Source organism: Choloepus didactylus, chromosome 5, assembly GCF_015220235.1.
Source record: "Choloepus didactylus isolate mChoDid1 chromosome 5, mChoDid1.pri, whole genome shotgun sequence".
NCBI lineage: Eukaryota > Metazoa > Chordata > Mammalia > Pilosa > Megalonychidae > Choloepus > Choloepus didactylus.
Window position 1 is genome coordinate 502448 of NC_051311.1, and position 22468 is coordinate 524915.

Sequence of the window (22468 nt, forward strand, 5' to 3'; positions counted from 1 at the left end):
GCCACTGTGTGCCTTATCCTAAAATCTACCTATCTTTTGATACTATAAAACTATCAGAATTACTGCAGAGGGAGACAGATTTTTGGCCAATAGACCATCTGCTCTCCTGCTTTGCACCTGGCAATAAACTCTCTCTCTCTTTGAAACCCTGGGGCCTCAGGAGTTGGTCATTTGAGCGCATCTGGCAGAGAACCCCACACTTTGATCACTGTTGGTCCTTCCACAAGTCCACACGGTGGTTTCTTCCATCGATGGGGAAGGTGCCAGGGCTGGGTGTGGCAGGAAGGAGGGACAACAAGGGAGATGTATTTCTGGTGATATCAGAGGAGTATTTTCTAGTGTGATTTGGCTTTTGTTTTTGTTTTGTTTTGTAACCAATAAAGCCCTAAACTCAAATTGTTTTTGATTAGCTGACATTTCTGAAAAGAGACTTTGTCTAGGGCAAAGGGAGAGAGAGTTGCTTTGGGCTTCCTCCCTAAATCGGCAGGGGGCTGAGGTGATCAGCTGTGAAGACGGAGATGCAGGAAGGGTGGCGAAGCTGAGGGCGGTAACGAGGCTGCCATTTGACCGGAGAGCCTGCTCTCCGAGTAGGGCCCATGTGTGTCTGTGTGTCTGTGTTTGAGGTTGACTCGGAGAAGCAGAGCTAGGGAATCAGAGGTTGTCTGCATCCTTCTGGTGCTCCAAAATGGTTTTCTTCACCTCTAACAACCTCGACATTCTAAATCTCAGGTGGAAGCGTTCGGAAATGCAGTCGCTGTGGAGACACGGTCGAGCCATCCACAGCCGCTGGCGCTCAGCGAGGAGGGTCCCTGGTGCTCGAGGTCCTCGTGGGGTCTGCCGCCTGCCCCCTCCTCAGCCACACTCTGCCCTGCAGGCCTCACCCTCCCACCTGTCCCCAGGTGACCCGAGTGTGGGGATGAAATCACCATTTTATTTCTCACCAAAGTTCTCAAACCACTCCCATCCCCAAGACACCTCTTTGAAGTATATGTTTAAATTAGGAACACAAAATTGTAAGGACATTAAATAAATAAAATATTTAAGTACAAAGCTCAGAATCCATGGCTATGCTTCCAGGATCATCACATAATCACAAGATATTACTGATCGCAGGACAGTTTTAACAGGCCCATTGTATCAGACGGACAGACACACGGAGAGTCTACTCATGGCTTGTGCTGACAGCAGCACTATATCTGCATAACTGGCCTGATTAAACCACTTCTATTGTATTTTCCATGCCAATTATAAAAACTGCTAATATTTTACTTGGTCTATACTTTGGAAATTTTCCCACAGAAATTTATTAATTCTGGAGGCTGTATTCTATTGTTTAACATGTCAAATTGGAATAAATATATATTTTTATTATCATAAGGCAAAACATTTACAGAAAAATTAGAAGACACAAATAAGCATGAAAAAGGAAATAAAAGGCTCCACAACTCTTCCTTTGCAGAATCGATTCTGGTTGAAACCTTGGCTCTTTTTGTCTTGCGGGCTCTTCCCCGTGTGTGCGCAGCAGGATGAGCTGGTTTGCCCTGGACTGAGGAGGTTCCCGGGTTGCGCGGCTTTCTGTGCTAAAATCCACTTCCAGGCAAGTGGGGCCAGTCGGTTTGTAAAGGTGCACACACATACACACACACACACACAGTGAAAAACAAAATCATTTATTGAGGACTGCAAACTCATGGCAAGCATTCAGCTCTTTAGGTGCGTTATCATAACCACCATTTTTCATGAGAGAAAACTGGGCTTTGGGAGGTCCCCTCATCACTCTCTTGGAACACCCAAGTCTGCTTTGCTATTGGTCAGCAATAGGCACGTGTCCTTCTTTCAAGCTTGTCTTTTCCTTTTTAATTTTACTTATGGTTTTCTATGTCTAGAGTTTTTAAACTTTTATGCCAGTGCTATCATTTTTCCTCTTATGTAATGTTCAGAGAATCTTTTCCCAAGTGATGTGACCTCTTACCTGCACCCCTGTGCTGTCAAATCCATTTGGAACATGCTTCCGTGGAGAGCGTGGGGTAGTGATCCCTTTTCTCTAAGTGGACCACAGTCTGACACACAAATCCTTTCCCCTTGGATGTTGGATGCCATGAACTAAAGACGCAAGCGTGACAGGTGCACATGGGCTGACGGCTGGGCCTTGGGTCCTGCTGCACTGGCCTCTTATTTTGGGGCTCACGAGAGGGGGTGTGTGCTAACTGACCCCCTCCTAACTCAGGGAACGGGGGTAAAGATGGACATCTGGTCCACAACTTAGCCATGAACAATTTCTCCGACTCTGTGGTACGGGAGGTGGTTTACTGTGCGTGGTAGGGGACACACAAGGTGCGTGCTGATGTTTGGCAGTTGCCATGGAGACGGGCTGAGGAGACTCACGGTGAGATTTAACCTTGCATGGTTCTTCGTGGCACACTTCAGCGACGTCCGCTCTATTGCTGCACCGCATGGCGTAGGGTGTAGGCTTTACTCTTAAACAGCGAGGTGCCAGGCTCATCACTCTTCTTTGCAGGTGCTGTCCACTTTCTGGTTAAACAAGGGGGTTTAGGGGGACAACAATAACAGAGCCACAGAAAGGCATAGCTTCACTTGTGAGCATGTCACAAAAACTGGAATTTTAGTCCTGTTCTGGTGTGGCTCAATGGAGTAGTCCAAGTTTTCATTTTTATCTTTGATATTAAAAAAATTAAAAGCAAAAATGGAGGTATCAGTGGGATGCTCAATTGCAGTAGTAAATACATTTTTTTTGTTTAACTGTTGCTAAAAATAAGCCTTAAGCTGGTTTTATCTGTGCAATAAATGCAATTTAAAGTGATTTCACAACTTTTTAAACCACTGAGAAAAAAAGACAAATGATTTCTTATTTTGCTATAATTTCTGAGTGGTGGCAAATTGATGTCTTACCAAAAACATGCTTGGCCTGTTTGCAATTTGCTTGGCTGTACACTAATGATAAACATACATCAAAAACTTACCAGGTTTTGATAAACATGACAATCATTTTGTGGGTTAAGTTCTTGAGAGTTGTGCAAGGTTTCGGTTTTTTCTTTCAGATGCAGTGTTGCACTGTGTTAACAAAGATGTCCAAAAATAGCAAAATGAAAGACAAAGACCTTCTACAATTGAGACTTTTTTGGAGTTTATAATTAACTCCATGCATCCTAAAAACATAATTTAGTTATTAAAGATTGCACAAAGCAAATGAGCTTTGAAAGTCAACTATAAGTGAAAGATGCAAAACATGTACCTGGTTGGTCAGTCAGAATAATCCAAAGGGACAGGCACTTCTTCAATCCATAAAATAGTAGAATGTGCTGTTTGCTCTAAAATTATCTGGAAAAACCATCCCAGGCAATATTCCAACAGCCCAGGATCACACTTCTCAATCTTCTGCACATCCGTCTTTAAACTGAGAAATTCCTCCTCTTAACTCATCCATTCATTCATTCGGTAAATGTTTTTCAGGTGCCTGGGGTGTGCCAGACCCGGGAGCGAGGGCACAGCCGTCAGTGGGGAGCAGCCCCTGCCCGCAGGAGGTCACTTCCCGGTGAGGAGAGTCGGACTCGTCACAGGGCAGTGTGGGACCCCCGGGCCCCCAAGTGTCTTGAAAGAGTGCACAAAGCAGCTTGCTTGACCTTGGACAGTTAATGTTTGACCTATTCTCCTTGTCTGTGCTAAACATAATCTATAACTACCTCCTCCCTGAGACTCCCTGAGACACTGTTATCTCCAGATAATCTATAATCCTCCCCTCCTCCCTGTTGATTACATCAGCCCCTCCCTACGTTGCACGACCCCTGCTCCCATCTTCATACCCATTGGAATGACGAGCCTTTATAACCAGCCCCAGGGTGAGAGCAGTGGGTGCCCTCTGAGTGCCCTGGGACGCCTGGGGGGATTTAGGTTCTCATGGGCCCCCTCAGCTGCTGCGGGGTCTCAGGGCAGGGGCCAGGCCAGGGCGGGGCTGCCCCAATCTTCTAGGGAGATGGGAGTGGGACCCGGAGCGGGTGCTTAGGGACAGCGCAGCTGGGAGGCCCGGGCTGGCCGCCCCCCTCCTCCCCACCCCCACTGTCCCCCTCCCCCCACTCCTCCTCTCCCCCCAATCCTTCCTCCCTCACTCCCCCCACTCCTTCCCCCTCACTCCTCCCCCTCCTCCTCCTCCCCCTCCCCCTCCTCGCCCTCCTCCCCCTCCTCCTCGCAGCCGTCAGCCCAGCGAGGGACCCGCCCCTGGCAAGAGCGTGTCTCCTCGCGGATTCCTCCCGGCTCGGCGGCCCCTCCTCCCCCTGCTGAGCCCACACCCAGCGGTCGCGGAGGCCGCCGTCTGGAAGGCGCATTGGCCTCTTCTGAGCCCTCTCGGTGGCCGAGGCACTGGGTGTCCGGAAACGAGCGCGCACGGACCTGGATGAGACCCGCGCCCCGGGCTCCGGGACGGGCGCGCCCTGCCCCGAGGGCCCCTGAGACGGGCCCAGGCTCCGTCCTCCTGTCCGCTGACCTCAGCCCCAGCTCTCCCTCCCCCGCGCCCTATTCCGGGTGGAGCTTCCAGAAGCTGCCGTCCAGGCCGGTGTCCGGCCCTCGCGTCCCCCCAGGTGTGAGCGCTTCCCCCTCTGTCTCCTCCTCCTCTCCCTGAGTCTGCAGTTGCGGCTCTGACTCCATTTGTGCCCTGTCCTCACACACCACCTGGAGTCTTCGCCTCCTTCATAGCCCCTTCCCCACAGGCTGCCAAGGTGAGGCCCAAACCTGCCCCCTCATTCCCGGCCCGCAGCCCCCTGCACCCCCACTCCCGGCCCGCAGACCCCTGCGCCCCCACTCCCGGCCCGCAGCCCCCTTGCGCCCTCATTCTGGATCTAGATGGCCCAGCCTGTCCCCCTGGGGGCTGCCCCCTCGTTCCCCCTCCCCCCCCCCCCCCCGCCCCAACGCCCTCCCTTGGGCTCACTCTTAGCCTCGTGGCCCCACTTACGCTCTATCGCACCCCCATTTTTATTTTCTTGGTAGCAGTTATAAATCATAGACGCAAATTGTCTTATCTGCTTACACGCTACCTGCATCTCTCCGGGAAAACACAGGCTCCTTGGGGTGGGAACTTTGCCATAGTCCCCACGGAAATAAACAGATTTTGAAATTCCATGTTCCCAACTTAACTCATCATTCTAGCCCTCCACTGATTCCAGTGATCTTTCTCAAGTCCCGTCTTCTCGATCCCTAAACTCACAATTTTGGCATCACCCTCACCTCCTCTGTGTTGCGCTCCATGGCCAATGTCCCACTGACTGTTCTTTCCGGAGCTTTTGTAGATTCCTTCTTCCCTTCCCAAGTCACGGACTATTCCATCCTTGGTCTTTCTGTTTTTCTGACATTTTAGGGATGGACCCAGACCAGTATTTCTAAACACCGATTTTTGCTGTTTTCCCAACCGGTAGGGCACACTCCTGTTAGGAATTAGGCAAAGTACAAAAATCTCACTCTCTGCAACGCTGAGACGCAGCTGCAGGAGGGGACCAAGTGTGGGGGGTCATGTGTGAATTCTGCAGCTGAAACCAGTGACCCTGGGTTTCATTCAGGGATCACCAACTTAAACTTAAACGAGTACAAGGTGTGCCCTTGGTATTTGGTAGTATTTAACTCTAAGCTAATAATTGCCATGCCCATATTAAGAATATTGAGAATTCCAGTGCCCCGGGTCTGTGCTGTGCTGGCTGTTTCAGTTTCCGGTAGGAAGGCATTCCTGGACTTGAGGCTCACGCGTGAGTTATATCTGGCTGTAAACGTCCTTTCGACAATGTGGTTTCCCTGTTCTGATTCTCTCCAGCTTGGTTTCCTGTGGGACCTGCACCAGGTGAAACCGCTGCACATACATGTTTGGGGCTGATTGTTGATCCAGGCATATTTCCCATGAAAGATTGGGAAATTGGCATTACCACATGTAAGCCAGGTTCTCATGGGGTGGGTTTGTGTGACATGATCTCCTGAATCAGTTCACACTTGGTGCGGTGACATATTGGAGTGTTCAAATGCCCAGTCTGCATCGGGCACACTTTCAGGGAAGGCTGAAGCTCTGGCCGGCCTGTGGCACCGTCTTCCCGGTGCCTGGTCCTGGGAGCCACACTGAGGCCGGCTGACGGCCAGGGGCGGGTTGGTGAGCAGGTGCGACTGGGAGCTCAGGCTCAGCCCCCAGCTGCCTGGTCCTGTGTCCTGATGGCCGGCCTGGTCAGGGATGCCTTTCTCTAGAAAAGCATTGAAATCGGGCGTTTGCCTCAGGCATCCTCACCCACTCTCCACAGCCTCTCCTGAGATGTCTGGCCCAGATGTGCACACGCTGACAGTAACCCTCAGGCAACCCCAGCCCCTGGCACTCCTGCTCCCGAGCCACGCAGCCCCTCTGCAGCCGGACCGGGCATCTGTCCCTGCGGGTTCGGTGGGATGAACAGTGACGGAGCCTTTCACCCCCCATGATCTCATCCGCAGACGTTCTCACCTAATTCTGCGGCCAACCTGCTCTGAGGTCCATGAGTCGTGGCTCCCGGGGAGCCCCAGGGCCCCTGCTTTCTGGGTGTGGCAGCTCACTTCATCCAGTCACCTCTTGTCCAGGCCTCGGGTTACATTTACTGGGACGATTTTTTGAGCAAACTCTTATAAAGCAAGCAGTTTAAGAGAAATATCAACTCATGAAACTTCCCTTACTCAAGTGGGTGGAGAATGAATTACAAACAGGTATTGTATTGACTAACAATTCAACGCACCAGTTACTGAGTCGCACTTCTGTTTTGTGACCTGAGAGTTACCAAAACTGCAACTGTGGAGCTCGAACTCACTGCAGTAACTATTAATAACGTAAGAACACAGGCCCATTTTTGGGAATCTGCTGAAAACTGCTGCCTGCTTTTCTAAAAAGTTGGATCACTTGGGAGCTTGAATATCTTTAGTTGTTTATTTCTGTCAAGTGCTCAATGTACTCATTTGTGCATCATCTCCTTCAGACGTAGTGCTTTCAGCTAGAATACCGAGGCCTTGGTTGATGAGTGAGAATGCTGATAATTGATAATAATTACAATAACCATCATTATTGCATAGTCATGTTGAGCCAGAAAATTCATGCACAGTATTTAGGATTTTCAACTCAACCCATTTTGAAGGTTAAGAAACAGATGGGAACCAAGTCACTCTCCCAGGACCTGTAGCTGGTGGTGGTGAGCCCACGGCAGGCATGGGTCCTGGGGCCTTTGGGTCCCACCCTGCACCCCAAAATGGCCACCTCGCTCACCACCAGCCCCAGCCTGCAAAGAAACAGTCAGCAGAGAAATATTTTTTATTACAACAGGATTGTGGGGAAAGGTGTACTGACTTTCCTGGAATTGTGAAAATGAGTAGATAAAAACTGTGAGTCACTAAATAAAACCACAAAGGAAACATGGTGTTTCGGTTTGCTAAAGCTGACAAAACGCAATAAACCAGAAGTGGGTTGGTTTTTACCATGGGGATTTATTAACTTACAATTTACAGTTCTGAGGCCATGAAAATGTCCGACTCAAAGCATCAACAGGATGACACCTGGACTCGGCAGACAGACCGCCAGCATCGGGGCTCCTCTGTCACACGGGAAGGCACATGGCCGGCATCTGCTAGTCCTTCTCTCCTGGGTTTTGTTACTTTCAGCTTCTGGCTTCCTCTCTGCTTTCTCTGGAGCTTTTTTCCTCTGCCTTCTATTCTCTTAAAAGAACCCCAATAAGAGGATTAAGACCCACCTTGAATGAGGTGGGGCACATCTCAACTGAAATAGTCTAATCAAAGGGTGCCATCACCACAGGTGGTGTAGACACAGAAATGGATTAAAATAACATGATCTTTTCTGGGGTACATAACAGCTTCAAACTACACATAGTAAATAAAAAGAATCCCCGTTTTGGTTTTCCAGAGAAGTATGATTTTGACATGGCATATTTCCCCTATTAAATTTTAACAAGATTATATCTGCATTTAAGGACAAAATGTTTTAATTTAATTCCACAAGACAGCTGGAAATTGCTATTTGCTTTTTCACTTAAAATATTTGTTTAAAGTTAGTCAATTGATTTAATATGTAACATCAGTGTGAACAAGAAAAGAAGTGCAAATGACAGGGAAGCAAATATTATTGAATAATGTAACCACTGTGTTGAATGAATTAGTGTTCTCCCGTAGAGATGTTTCTAATCAACTGATTCTGAATGAAAGTGAAAAAAAAGTGTATCATCAGTCTTCTATGCAGATTAAAATAACTTCATGGCATAAAACCTTATTCATGCTTAGAAAATTGTGCGCTATGTACCTGTGCCGGTTTGAATGTATTGTGTCCCCCAAATGCCATTATCTTTGTGGTCTTGTGGGACAGACGTTTTGGTGCTGGTTGGATTTGCTTGGAGTGTGCCCCACCCAGCTGTGGGAGATGATTCTGATGAGATGTTCCCATGGAGGTCTGGCCCCGCCCATTCAGGGTGGGCCTTGATCGGTGGAGCTATATAAATGAGCTGACTCGGGGGGAGGGAACTGAGTGCAGCTGGGAGTGATGTTTTGAAGAGGAGCAAGCTTGCTAGAGAGGAACGTCCTGGGAGAAAGCCATTTTGAGGCCGGAGCTTTGGAGCAGACGCCGGCTGCCTTCCTAGCTAGCAGAGGTTTTCCGGACGCTATTGGCCATCCTCCGGTGAGGGTACCCGATTGCTGAGGTGTTACCTTGAATGCTTTGTGGCCTTAAGACTGTAACTGTGTAGCAAAATAAACCCCCATTTTATAAAAGCCTATCCATCTCTGGTGTTTTGCATTCTGCAGCATTAGCAAACTACGACAGTACCTATCAATACTGTTATATGGCAGTGAGCCATATAATGTATTTTTTTCTCCATTAAACTGACACATCCTATTTTTTACAGATCCTGAGCTGGGGTAAATTTGGTGTGCAGTAGAAGTTCCTCCCCTCCCCCCACCCCAGATAGTGGCCCCAAGTGTTTCCCACATTTTGTCTTCACCAGGAAGAGGCAGGAAGAAAGGAACAAATGCCCAATGAATGCCTGGGTGCGCTGGAATGCTTACTATGTATTATCTGGTTTAGTACGTATACAGCAGTGCTCGGTATATTCTTGTGAAAAAATGAAGATGAATGTTATTTTCAATCCCATCTTCTACATAATTAGGACTCGTTAATTAAGAAAATCGCCCAAATCCACACTGGTAGCAAGTAGTCAGGGGTTGGGCCAGGCCCTCTCCTCACCGGGAGGTGCTGTGCAGAGTCGTCCAGGCTGCAGCAGCATCAGGGCTGTGGACGGACCGTGGGACGCAGTCCCTGGGGTCAGTGTTCAGCACTCAGGTGGTCCGCCTGAGCTGCACTGGAGAACACGGCAGAGCTGCCTTTACAGGCCGGACAACCTACGAAAGTCACGTACAGTGACATGTGCCCCAACATCAGACACCTTGTACAGAAGTTCCCGCACTCTCACATGCCCACATCTAAACTCCCTCACCATGTCCCACTTCTCCCATCACACCATCACGTGACGTGCTACACAGTTCACCATTAGCTTTGCTGTTCTTCATCTCCCCAGACACAGCGTAGGGTCTTGTTTGTTCACTGGCGTGTGCTGGACGCCAAGGGCAGACTGCAGCGTGTGGGGAGCACTCGGTGAAAGTCAACTGAAGGAAAGAACACACGGAAAAGCCTTTCATATTTGGGGAACACGAGTGGATAATTTGAACATCTGTGAAGATTTGGACATTGTTCCAGTTTGCTAATGCTGCTGGAATGCAAAATACCAGAGATGGATTGGCTTTTATAAAGGTTACAAAATTACAGTCTTAAGGCCATAAAGTGTCCAAGGTAAGGCCATTGGTGTCTGGAAAACCTCTGTTACTCGAAACGCATGTGGCTGGTGTCTGCTTGCTCCCATGTGGTGTTTCAAAACGGCGTTCTCCAAAATGTCAGTGTCAGCCTCCAATGGCTGTCTTCAAAACGTGTCTCTCAGCTTCTGTGCATTCTTCAAAGGGTCCCTCTTGGCTGTAGCAAGCTCGCTCCTTCTGTCTGAGCTTATACAGTGCTCTAGTAAACTAATCAAGGCCCATGCTGAATGGGCAGGGCCACACCTCCATGGAAATTGTCTAATCAGAATTATCACCTACAGTCGGGTGGGGCGAATTTCCATGGAAACACTCAAAAGAATTACAATCTAATCAACACTAATACATCTGCCCACACAAGATTGCACCAAAGATAATGGCATTTGGGGGGACATCATACATTCAAACCAGCACAGACATTTATGCTAGAAAGCACAATCAGCTGGAGAATGGCTCCCCCAACAGATGGGCATCTAACTGTAATCCTGGGGGCACAGCAGAGCTCAAGGTGGCTTCAGAGCTGCCTTCTCTGGGCAAGGCTGCACAACTTTTCCCAGTAGCATTTAACTTTTTTTCCAGCTGAGGTACAGCCTAGATAGAGAAGGACCTCACCCTAAGTGTGGCTTGGTGGATGTGTACTCATGGACACAGCCAGGAAACCAGCACCCAGAAGAGGATAGAGAACGCTTTCACGCCCCCACTAGATTCCCTCATGCCCTCTCCTGACACCACCACCAAGGCGACTGCTCCGGCCTCTGCACCTCAGACGTGGGACCCTCACCTGCACAATTCGCCTGAGCCAAGACACCTCCAGGGGGCTCCAGGGCCTGGACAGAGGCTTCCTGGCGGAGGCCCCAGACCGAGAAGTGGACAAGCCTCCCCACTGTGCCCTGCTCATCTTCCTGAGCCACAGAACTTGAGGGTATAATAAAATGATTCCATGTGTCCTGAAGTTTTGGGGTGGCTTGTATGTAGCAGTTGATTAGTGTTGAGTATTTTTCTCAAATATTTGAGAAAAATCTACTCTTTTTCACAGTACTTGTAGAATTGGGTACTAGGCCAGTGTGGGATTGGAGACTAGTATATAACATACCGTATTTTATATACATTTGGAAGTAGTCAAGACTAGACCAAAAATACTTACTTTTGACAGCTGTAATTTTAGCAGCTAAGTATCACACTCTTGGAGTTATACATAAAACTTCATACCAGAAGTTATGCATAAAATCTTGTGCTACTTTTTTCTTATGATGAAAGGTACTTAATTATTATTGTGTCATTATGTTTTTTGTTTCCTGTAAAAGTAAAACATAAAACCCAAACCAGAGACACACAGGAAACGTAGATCAACCACACTGTCGACGGTAAAGCTCGGGTTTGAAATTCCTAAGAGATAACAATCAATCATCTGCTTCACAAACGAGAGCAGTAAAGGAACTGTGGCTGCCCGCACACACCCCCCTGGAAGAATGCCCGTGCATCTCAGTGCGCACGCAGGACGGGGCGGACGGGGCTCTGGGCCTGCGCCCCATGGCCTCGGGCTCGGCTGCCGGTGAACTCACAGCCTAGGGGGCCGTAGTGGCTGCTCTCACTCAGGCCCTGCCTGAGACCACAAGGCGTTTTCCGTGCTGTGCTCTGAGTGCTGCTGGGCACAAACATTCAAAAACTTTTATTTTTGACCCACTAATATAAAAGAATGCCAGGGCACAGTTAAAGAAAAAAAGTGTTTATTTAGGCCATCACTAGGACCATAATAAATAATGCAATTTCTAATGTAATAACAGATGTTCTCATGCATTTACTGCATTTATAAATAGACAAGGAAGCTGGCATACAGGGCTGTTGGGACAAATTTGGAAAAGCGTATTTGGCAATACAGTGAAAGTTAACAGTGTCTGGGATATGAAACAGATTCTCCTTCCTATCAATTTAAAAAATTTTTCCCCTTGTGGATCTGTGAATAAATGGTAACTTCCCCTCTAGTTTCTATTTTTTGTAAAAAGTGCCAGAAATAAGCCAACTGTCAGAGGATCCAGGTTAATAATTTATCAATATTTCCAATGGAAAACCAGTTTTATAAAAGAAATGACAAAAATTCACTCTTCTGCATTTCAATGCAAAGGCTGATATACTGCTGGAATCATTTAAAACAATAAAATGTGCCTGAATGAGACAGAACCTCAGGGTAGATGTTTGTAAACAGTAATCTTGATATTCAATATACAAATGCTACAACAGTTATGACATTTGCAATCAGCTAAATAAATGACTGATTATCTGACTTCAAAAGCAATGAACTTCGATTAAAGCTTATTTCTGGTAGTGAATTTCAAATCAAGGGTCCAAATAGGATAATCTTTAACATAAACTTTAAAACAAATAATTTAAGCATATCTTAAACACTAAAAAAGTGTTTTAAATTGGTATTTACAGCTCATCAATGACACCAGTGTATAGACTGATTCAGCCAATGCCAGTCCTGCCTCCTCTGCCAGCATCTGCGTCAGTGACCGGCCAGTCAGTTCAGCGAGGGAGAGCGGTCAGCGGCCCAGAGCAGCTCGATGTATGGCCACTTGGTCTGGAGACAGCGCTTAATGGGCGTGTCATCGGTCTGCAGCACGGAGTCTTCAAATCCCATAACCACCGCAGTCCCCTCCACATACTTCACCTGTCGGATAAAATAAAGCAACAAGGCCAATAATCTAGGCAAATTCTCATGAGAGATACAGTTTTAATAGGCTACAAACAAGATGCTGTTTATTGTTTCATACGGAACATTGCACCTAATTTTATTTTGGAAGAAATTATGAGAATATCTGCTTACAAATTAATGATAAAAGAATTCAGAAACAAAACGGTGATGCTCATTTTTTAGAATTTACTATCATGATGGAAAAAAGTATATGCAAACCACAAAACACATATAAACTGTTTTTAATAAAACAGAAACCATTCTTCAAAAGACATACCATTTGGAAGACATTTTCAGTGACTGTATTATTCACCATCTTTAGTACATACAGCGTTAGTTCGAGGCACGTGGACGCACAAGCTGCCTCGTGGGATGTAGTGCTATACGACAGCTCTATGTTCTAAGAAGTTATTTTCTCCTCTCAATTTAAGTGTTCAATTCCTAGAGCTGAAAGCAATTTGGATGTTTATCAATGAGATTTTCTATTATTGCATAAATACTTGTGAAATGCTATTTATAAGTGTACTTTTGTATAGTGTGAAAATTGTGGAAAAAACTTAAAAGGATGTCAGGACAGGAAAAAAAAATCAAATAGCAAAGAAAGGCTGATAGATGAAACTAACTAGATGGTGTCCAGGTGTCTGGTCAAGCAAGAACTGGCCTAACCATTACTGCAAGGACATTTGTGGCTGGTTTACTAAATCATCAGTCAATTAGCTGCAGCTAAAAGAGACATTTTGGAGAATGCCATTTTGAAATGCAACCTGGGAACAAGCAGATGCCAGCTGCATGCCTTCCCAGCCAACTGAGGTTTTCTGGATGCCAGTGGCCTTTCTCCAGTGAAGGTACCCTATAGTTGATGCCTTACCTTGGACATTTAATGGCTTTAAGACTGTAACTTTGTAACCAAATAACCCTCCTTTATGAAAGCCAATCCATTTCTGATGTTTTGCAAATTGGCAGACTTAGCAAACTGGAACAGATTTTCATATCAGAGAAGTGGGGTGCTGCTGTGTTTGCAAATACGAAACATATTGGAATGGCTTTTTAAATGGATAAGGGGAAGATTCTGGAAGAATTATGAGGAGCTTGATAGAAAAAGCCTAGATGGCTTTGAAGAGACTGTTGGTAGAAATATGGGCTCTAAAGATACTTCTGATGAGGCTCTGAGCAGAAATGTTGAATGTGTCACTGACAACTGGAAGAAAGGCGATCCTTGTTTTAAAATGGCGGAGAATTTGGCCTGGTGTTGGATGGAAGGCAGAATTTAAAAGCACTGAGCTGGAATACTTAGCTGAAGAGATCTCCAGACTACGTGTGTGCGGGGACTGAGCTTGTGCCTCGACTTACCAGGCCTGGGCCAGGGGACTTGATATCACCCCCTGGGGAGGGTAGTAGGTACGGGCGTGAGTGCCCTCTGCAGCCCCCCCGAGCCTGAGGTGCGAGGTCAAGGCAGCTCCCTTTTCCTCACCCAAAATGCCACTGGCAGGGGAGGCTTGCCGGAGGAAACCGCCTTTCTCCCAACTGCCCTTTCCCCACTACCTTATCTTACCCACTCACTCCCTGGTGCCAAGGCCACTCCTGCCACCGCCAGTGCGCATGCACCGTGGCCGAAACAACCCCCGCCCGCTGCTACGGCTCCTGCGTCCTCTCAGAACCAATCCTAGCCCCTCTCCCTTCAATATTGCCATTTTAGGCTACTTCACCTCCTTTCCAGCCCTGCCCCTCTTACCAGCCTATATAACCTGTAATCACCCCTGAATAAATCTCTTTGGCGCATACCCCTACTGGATGAAGAGTGTTTTTGTCCTTATCGCCGCCCTCCTTGCACGCCTCTCGCCGAGGACTCTGGCCAACGTCCTCCGCCTCGCCCTCGCCTCCGGGAAAGAGCCCCCGCCGCCGGTAACCTTTAAGCAGCCCCGAGAGCTGAGGGCTCGGCTACCGGCCGCCACTCCCCCTAGAAGCAGTAACCCCGACCGCAACTGGTGCCCCGTGTGAGGACGTCTCCACACGACAGTTTGGCAGGTCACTCGCTCGCCCGGACGCCCCTCCAGCTTCCCGTTTCCTCGCCTGCAAGGTAGGGCCGCCTCTCCCTCGCCGCTTCCGGAGCCGTGTGAGGTTCCTTGCTCCGAAGCCGCTCCTCCCTTCCCCCACGCTCTCTTCATCCAGTAGGAACTCCTCCCTTCCCCCACGCTCTCTTCGTCCTCTTGTATGCGCACTTCTATGACCCCCCGTTCCTCCTAACACTCTCCCTCTTCCCCTCCATTACTTTGCTGTAGTTCTTTGTATCTTTATTTCCTCATTTGGTGCCGTGTGCCTCTTTGCAACCGCCCCCCCTGACTGCTCTCGTTGCCAAAGGGCACTGCTTTCCGCTCTCGCCGTCTCCTTCGGCCTTGCAGCCACAGTTTATCTCATTCTCTCTGCTCGGTAAACTACTCCTCCTTCTCCTCCCTGCCAGCCGGCCGGCCCGGCTCGGGAGCAACTCCCCCTCCTCTCCCCTCAGCTATGGGTAATCGTATATCTACATGTCAGGCACCTCAAGTTCGTGCTCTGGCGGGTCTCCTAGACACGCATCGCTGTAAAGTGTCTGTCCGGCAGCTGCAGATATACTGGGATCTCCTGCTGCCCTTTAACCCATGGCTCACCACTTGCCATCTTTGGGACCCTGTTACTTATGATCGCCTTATTGATCGAGTCACTAATGCCATGGAACATGAGAGCAAGCGCTTCCCTCCCGGCTTGCTCCCCACCTTGATAACCATCCGCTCCTGCCTTCAAGGCTCCCTCCCCCCTGATAGAGGCCCCGTTAAATCCAAAGAGGCCCTATCAACCCAGCCAACAGACTCAGATAGCGATACTAATTCAAATCATGACTCAGACACGGAGTCCTTAGTCGAGCAGATTAACAACGCGCTCGAGGTGACTCCCAAAAAGCAAGATAACACTGCGCCACGCCAAGATGGCGAACTTCCTCCTTCTTCTTCCATCGAGGGGAGGAAATGCTCCGGTGATGACATCAGCCCTAAGTTGGGCCGGAAACCGCATATGCTTTACCCCGCCCTTCCACAGGGCGGAGCTAGTCCACCATCTTATGCCTTGAACCCCACCCTTTCACAGGGCGGGGCTGATCCACCATCTTGTGTCTTAGCCACGCCTACCACGCCGCCATCTTGCGACGCTTGGGGCCTCCCACTCCCCGCCTCTCCCTTCGACAAGCTCCCCCTCGGAGCCGCTAAACCACCGGCAGCTGCCGCCGCTCCTCCCACCCTACCGACTAACAACCCCGGGCTGCCTTCTGCACCTCAAGGCAATCCTTGGGCAACGCTCCCCCTACCCCCACTCCCGCGCCAAGTCCTCTGCAAGCGTGTCCTCCTTTCTCTCGTGCTTTTCGCTGTTTTCCTCTTAACCTTGCCCCCACCCCACAGAGGCCGCATGACTGGTATCCCATTGACTTAGATACTATCAAGCAGCTTCGCAAGGCCGTCAAGGAGGACGGGTTAGGTAGCCCATATGCTTCCCAAATACTACAGGATCTCGCCATGAACTATTGCATCCCCCAAGACTGGGCCTCGCTTGCCCGTTCAATTTTTAACCCCGGTCAGTTTGTTGACTGGCGTGCTCACTTCCAGGCAGAAGCAGCTAAGCAAAGTGAGCAAGACGCAGCCCTTGGAGTCTATCATCCCCCTGAAGCCTATTTGGGCACTGAAGCATTTCTAAATGCATCTGCTTATATTAATGTCCCTGCCACCTTCTGGACTATCCTCAGAGGCATCGCCTTATGCGCGTTTGCCAATTGCTCTACCTGTTGGCCTAATAAATTCACCAAGCTCTTCCAGGAGCCGAGTAAGCCTTTCGCCACCTTTGTCTCCAGAGTCAAAGAAACCTGCGCTCAAAAGGTAAGTGATCCCCAGGCCCAATATTACATGTGCCCATCCTCAAATCCTGGAAAATCGTACTGTAATTCCCCCAACGAGTACTACTGTGCATACTGGGGGTGTGAAACTTTAGCCACTGGCTGGAAACCTTCTGTCCCTGACAAATTTCTAAACCTCGCAGTAATCCCGTATACTTGCCAAAATTCAGGCTATCACTATCTCAACAGGTACCTTTGCCCTAAAAGATTAATGCTCACCATACAAAACCCTGCCGATACGTCTTGGCTCCTAGGTAAAACTTGGGGCTTCCGAATTTGGCTATCGGGGTTCGATCGGGGAACCCTTATATCATAAGAAAGGAGGCTTTAAAACCAACCAAAAAAAGATACTGTTATAAAAAAGCCCTTTAACATTGGTCCCAATAAAGTCATTAACCCCCTTTTTCCACAGCTCTCCAGCCGCACCTTAGTTCCAACTAAACGCACTTCAACTACATCTCCGACTCCACCACCCCAGCTTCCTCTGCCCCCTTCTCGTTATTCTTCTCCCCTCCTCAGCCTCATCCAAGCCGCCTTTGCCTCAGTGAACTCCTCCAACCCCAATTTTACCTCCTCCTGCTGGCTCTGCCTCTCCACCTCTTCCTCACTGTACGAGCCCGTTGCCTCCAACCTCTCCTTTTCAGAAAGCACAGAAGACAGCCCCCTCGGAATGCAGTTGGAATACCTCTGCCGTCCCCCTAACCTTTCATTCAGTCTCCTATACAGGAAAGTGCGTCCGCCCTCGCTCCAGTAACTCTCCCGACCTCACTGCCTGTGCCAGCTACTCATCTCCCAACAGCTCTGCAAAATTTCTCATTCCTCATAACTCCTCCCAATGGCTCTGCTCCTCTACAGGACTTACCCCCTGTCTCAGCACGAATATCATCAGCGAATATAAAGAAACTTGCCTCCTAATTGTCCTTATCCCTAGGGTCTTATATCATAGCGAAGAAGACTTCTTCCTCCGTCTGGAAAGAACTGCAGCTCCTGCCCTTCCTGCAAAAGCGAGAGCCCATCACCGTCCTTACAATTGCCTCCCTCCTAGGTCTTGCCGGCGCTGGCACCGGAATCGCTGCGTTAGCCAGTCAAGGCTCCGCCCTAACTCACCTCAGGGCGGCTGTTGACGAGGACATTCGCCACCTACAAAACGCTATTTACCATCTAAAAAATTCTGTCAATTCCCTCTCTGAAGTCGTGCTCCAAAACCGCCGAGGTCTTGACCTTCTCCTCCTCAAAGAAGGAGGCCTCTGCGCCGCCCTAGGAGAAGAGTGCTGTGTTTATGCCAATTCCACAGGTCTCGTCGAGGACAGCCTGAAAAGGGTCCGAGAGGGACTGGAAAAGCGTAAAAGAGATCGTGAAGCCACCAATTATTGGTCCAGTTTTTTCACTCCCATCCTCCCATACATCCTTCCTTTTCTTGGCCCCCTATTAATAATTATTCTAGCTCTCATCTTAGGACCCTGCATCATCCGCAAAATTGTCCAGCTTGTAAGAAAACAAACAGATGCCATTTTTTCCTCGTTCGTGGCAAATCCAGTATCAGCGACTCGCCACCTCTGACGCCCCCCACTCCAAGATGACAGCCAACCCTCCGCGACCTCAACGCCACCGGTCAACCCGCCGACCACGAGGCCCTTCTCAATCACCTGAACATCGCTCTCACCTCGAGTTCCAGCTTCTCTGAACCCCTGAACTTTAAACCCATGAACTTTAAACCCCTGAACTTTAAACCCCTGAACTTTAAACCCCTCACCTTCGCCCAGCCTGCTGCAGCGGAGCCATTGTCAAGCGCCCGGGCACCACACCAACACTGAGCTACAGCCTCGCTGAGCCACCGTCAACCCCTTTTTCCCTTCCCTTACCTCCCCCTTCCCTCTCCCTTAGCGGCCTCTCCGGTAAAGCCTCTTCCTCTAATTAGAAAAGAAAGGGGAATTGCGGGGACTGAGCTTGTGCCTCGACTTACCAGGCCTGGGCCAGGGGACTTGATATCACCCCCTGGGGAGGGTAGTAGGTACGGGCGTGAGTGCCCTCTGCAGCCCCCCCGAGCCTGAGGTGCGAGGTCAAGGCAGCTCCCTTTTCCTCACCCAAAATGCCACTGGCAGGGGAGGCTTGCCGGAGGAAACCGCCTTTCTCCCAACTGCCCTTTCCCCACTACCTTATCTTACCCACTCACTCCCTGGTGCCAAGGCCACTCCTGCCACCGCCAGTGCGCATGCACCGTGGCCGAAACAACCCCCGCCCGCTGCTACGGCTCCTGCGTCCTCTCAGAACCAATCCTAGCCCCTCTCCCTTCAATATTGCCATTTTAGGCTACTTCACCTCCTTTCCAGCCCTGCCCCTCTTACCAGCCTATATAACCTGTAATCACCCCTGATAAATCTCTTTGGCGCATACCCTACTGGATGAAGAGTGTTTTTGTCCTTATCGCCGCCCTCCTTGCACGCCTCTCGCCGAGGACTCTGGCCAACGTCCTCCGCCTCGCCCTCGCCTCCGGGAAAGAGCCCCCGCCGCCGGTAACCTTTAAGCAGCCCCGAGAGCTGAGGGCTCGGCTACCGGCCGCCACTCCCCCTAGAAGCAGTAACCCCGACCGCACGTGTGGAGGACGTAGCCTGGTTTCTCCTTGCAGTTTATAGTAAAATGTGACAGGAGAGGGATAAGCTGAGAACTGAACTCTTAGGTAGAAAGAAACCAGAAATTGATGGTTTGGAAAACTCTGGGCTTCCAAAAAAGTGAGTCCCCGAAGCTACAGCCCCATTGGTGGATTTAATAAAACATGGAAGACCTGCTCACACATCCCTGGAATGTCCAGAAGATACACCTTTTACCAGACTGTAAGGAATAAATTTGTGAGACTAGCTCCATCATCCCTGAAGAGCTCTGTAGCCACCCTTCTCTGTAGGTCAGATATTACTGTGGGAACTGCTGTCACTGAGTTGGAAACCTTAAACACAATGGGGATAATCGGATCCTGAGTTGGCAGAAGCCTTGTGGCAGCAGTTAATGGTCAAAGACAAGGTGAGCATGGCTACCATAATGGTAAACAGGCTCAAAGCAGCAGTCAAAATAATCTGACTCACATAGACTTATGGCACTGGCTAGTGGATCATGGAATACCAATAAGTAAAACAGATGGGCAGTCTACTAAATTCTTGTTTGATCTGTATAAGCAGAAGAATTCTAGGTCAAGTGAACAAAAGTCTACCTTGAATTACAAAAGCAGAAAGTCACAGACCCTTAATCAATTCCCAGACTTGAGACAGTTTACAGATCCAGAGCCCTTTGAATGAGGGGAAGGCTGGATACCCTCAGGGAAGGACCCTGTTACATTGTCAAAAATTTATACTGTTGCTCTTCCTCCCAGCCTTCCCCAGGGGGACCTACAGCCTTTTACCAGGGTAACTGTGCATTGGGGAAAAGAAATTATCACATATTTTGGGGATTATTAGACACTGGTTCAGAAGTGGACATTATTTCCAGGAGACCCAAAACATCACTCTGTCCACCAGTCAGAGTTGAGGCTTATGAGATCAGGTGATCAATGGGAGTTTTAAGCTCAGGTCCATCTCACAGTGGGGTCCAGTGGGGCCCTGGGACCCATACTGGTTGTTATTTCCCCAGTTCCAAAATGCATAATTGGAATAGACATACTCAGCAACTGGCAGACTCCTGACACTGGTTCCCTGACTCGTGAAGTGAGGAGTATTATGGCAGGAAAAGTCAAGAGGAAGCAGCTAGAACTGCCTCTGCCTGGAAAAAATTGTAAACCAGAAGCAATACTGGATTCCTGGAGGGACTGCGGAGAGTAATGCCACTCTTAAGGACTTGAAGGATGCAGGGGGTGGTGATTCCCACCACAATCCCCATTCAATTCTTCCATTTCGCCTGTGCAGGAAACAGATGGGTTTTGAGGATAACAGTGAATTATCGTAACTTAACCAGGTGGTGACTCCAATTGCAGCTGCTGTTCCAGATGTGGTATCACTGCTTGAACAAATCAACACATCCCCTGGTACCTAGTATGCAGCTATTGAGCTGGCAAATGCTTTTTTTCTCAATAGCTGCTAGTAAGGACCACCAGAAACACCTTGCATTCAGCTGGCAATGCCAGCAGTATACATTGACTGTGCTACCTCAGGCGTATATCAACTTTCCCGCCCTATGTCATAATATTGTCTGCAGGGATCTCGACTGTTTCTCCCTCCCACAAGACATCACACTGGTCCATTATATTATATCATGTTGATTGGACCTAGTGAGCAAGAAGTAGCAATTACTCTAGATTTGCTGGTAAGATATTTGTGTGTCAGAAGATAGGAGATAAATCCAACAAAAATACAGGGGCCTTCCACCCTGGTAAAATTTCTGTGTGTCCAGTGGTATGGAGCATGTCAAGATATTCCTTCTAAGGTGAAGGATAAGCTGTTGCATCTGGCCCCTCCTACAACCAAAGAAGAGGCACAACGCTTAGCTGGCCTGTTTGGATTTTAGAGACAACATATTCCTCATTTGGATGTGCTACTCTGGCCCATTTACTGAGTGATCAGAAGAGCTTCTAGTTTTGAGTGGGAACTGGAACAAGATGAGGCTCTGCAACAGGTCCAGGCTGCTGTGCAAGCTGCTCTGACTCTTGGACCACATGATCCAGCTGATGCAATGGTGCTGGAAGTGTCAGTGGCAAACAGAGATGCTGTTTGGAGCCTTTAGCAGGCTCCTATAGGAAATCACAATGCCGGCCCTTAGGATTTTGGAGTAAAGCTTTACCATCCTCTGCAGATAACTACTCTCCATTTGAGAAACAGCTTTTGGCCTGCTATTGGGCCTTAGTAGAGACAGGACGCTTAACCATGGGCCACCAAGTTACCATGAGATTTGAGTTACCTATCATGAGCTGGGTGTTGCCAACCCACCAAGCCATAAAGTTGGGCGTGCACAGCAGCACTCCATCAAAAATGGAAATGGTATATACAAGATAAGAGCTCGAGCAGGTCCTGAAGGCACAAGTAAGTTACATGAGGAAGTGGCCCAAATGCCCAAGGCCCCCATTCCTTCCATCTTACCTCCTCCTTCACAGCCCACAGCTATGGCATCTTGGGGAATTCCTTACAATCAATTGACTGAGGAAGAGAAGACTCGGGCCTGGTTTACAGATGGTTCCGCACAATATGCAGGCACCACCCAAAAGCGGACAGCTGCAGCATGGCAGCCCCTTTCTGGGATGTTCCTGAAGGACAGTGGTCAGGGGAAATCCTCCCAGTGGGCAGAACTTTGAGCAGTGCACCTGGTTGTTCATTTTGCTTGGCACAAGAACTGGCCAGAAGTGCATTTATATACTGATTCATGGGCTGTTGCTAATGGTCTGGTTGGATGGTCAAGGACTCGGAAGGATCATGATTGGAAAATTGGTGACAAAGAGGTCTGGGGAAAAGGTATGTGGATAGACCTTTCTGAGTGGGCAAAAAACATGAAGATATTTGCGTCCCATGTGAATGCTCACCAGAGGGTGACTTCAGCAGTGGAAGATTTTAATAATCAAGTGGGTAAGATGACCTGTTTGGTGGATACCAATCAGCCTTTTTCCCCAGCCACTCCTGTCATTGCCCAATGGGCTCATGAACAAAGCGGTCATGGTGGTAGGGATGGAGGTTACGCATGGGCTCAGCAACATGGCCTTCCACTCACCAAGGCTAAAATGGCCACAGCCACTGCCCAATCTGCCAGCAGCAGAGACCCACACTCAGTCTCCAATATGGCACCATTCCCTGAAGTAATCAGCCTGCTACCTGATGGCAGGTTGATTACGTTGGATCACTTTGATCACAGAAGGGGCAGCGATTTGTTCTCACTGGAATAGACACATATACTGGATATGGGTTTGCCTTCCCTGCACGCAATGCTTCTGCCAAAACTACCATCCATGGAATCATAGAACCACTCTATGGGGCTGTTTCTCCCACAGCCAGGATTCAGGGGTCCAGGAATCAAAGGGTGGAAACTCACTA

The 22468-nt window shown here is 48.9% G+C and overlaps 1 protein-coding gene and 1 long non-coding RNA gene across 7 annotated transcripts in view; both read right to left on the reverse strand.

Annotated features, from left to right (window-relative positions):
• Positions 1–1473: 1473 nt before the first annotated feature.
• LOC119535009 lies at positions 1474–5394 on the reverse strand. Its single transcript, XR_005217150.1, has 4 exons — positions 5236–5394; positions 3254–3339; positions 2982–3072; positions 1474–2532 (listed from the first exon to the last, which is right to left on the reverse strand). It is a non-coding gene; the product is annotated as an uncharacterized LOC119535009 (long non-coding RNA).
• Positions 5395–11574: 6180 nt separating this feature from the next.
• The window catches only part of MINDY3 (MINDY lysine 48 deubiquitinase 3), a 96667-nt gene continuing 85773 nt past the window's right edge, over positions 11575–22468 (reverse strand). For 5 of the 6 annotated variants that reach the window (XM_037837636.1, XM_037837635.1, XM_037837639.1 and 2 more), the window contains one exon: positions 11575–12532. In XM_037837636.1, the coding sequence (XP_037693564.1) occupies positions 12383–12532 (150 nt within the window). In that variant the 3' untranslated portion in view covers positions 11575–12382. The remainder of the gene's footprint in view (positions 12533–22468) is intronic. The other variant, XM_037837637.1, reaches the window with a different exon arrangement.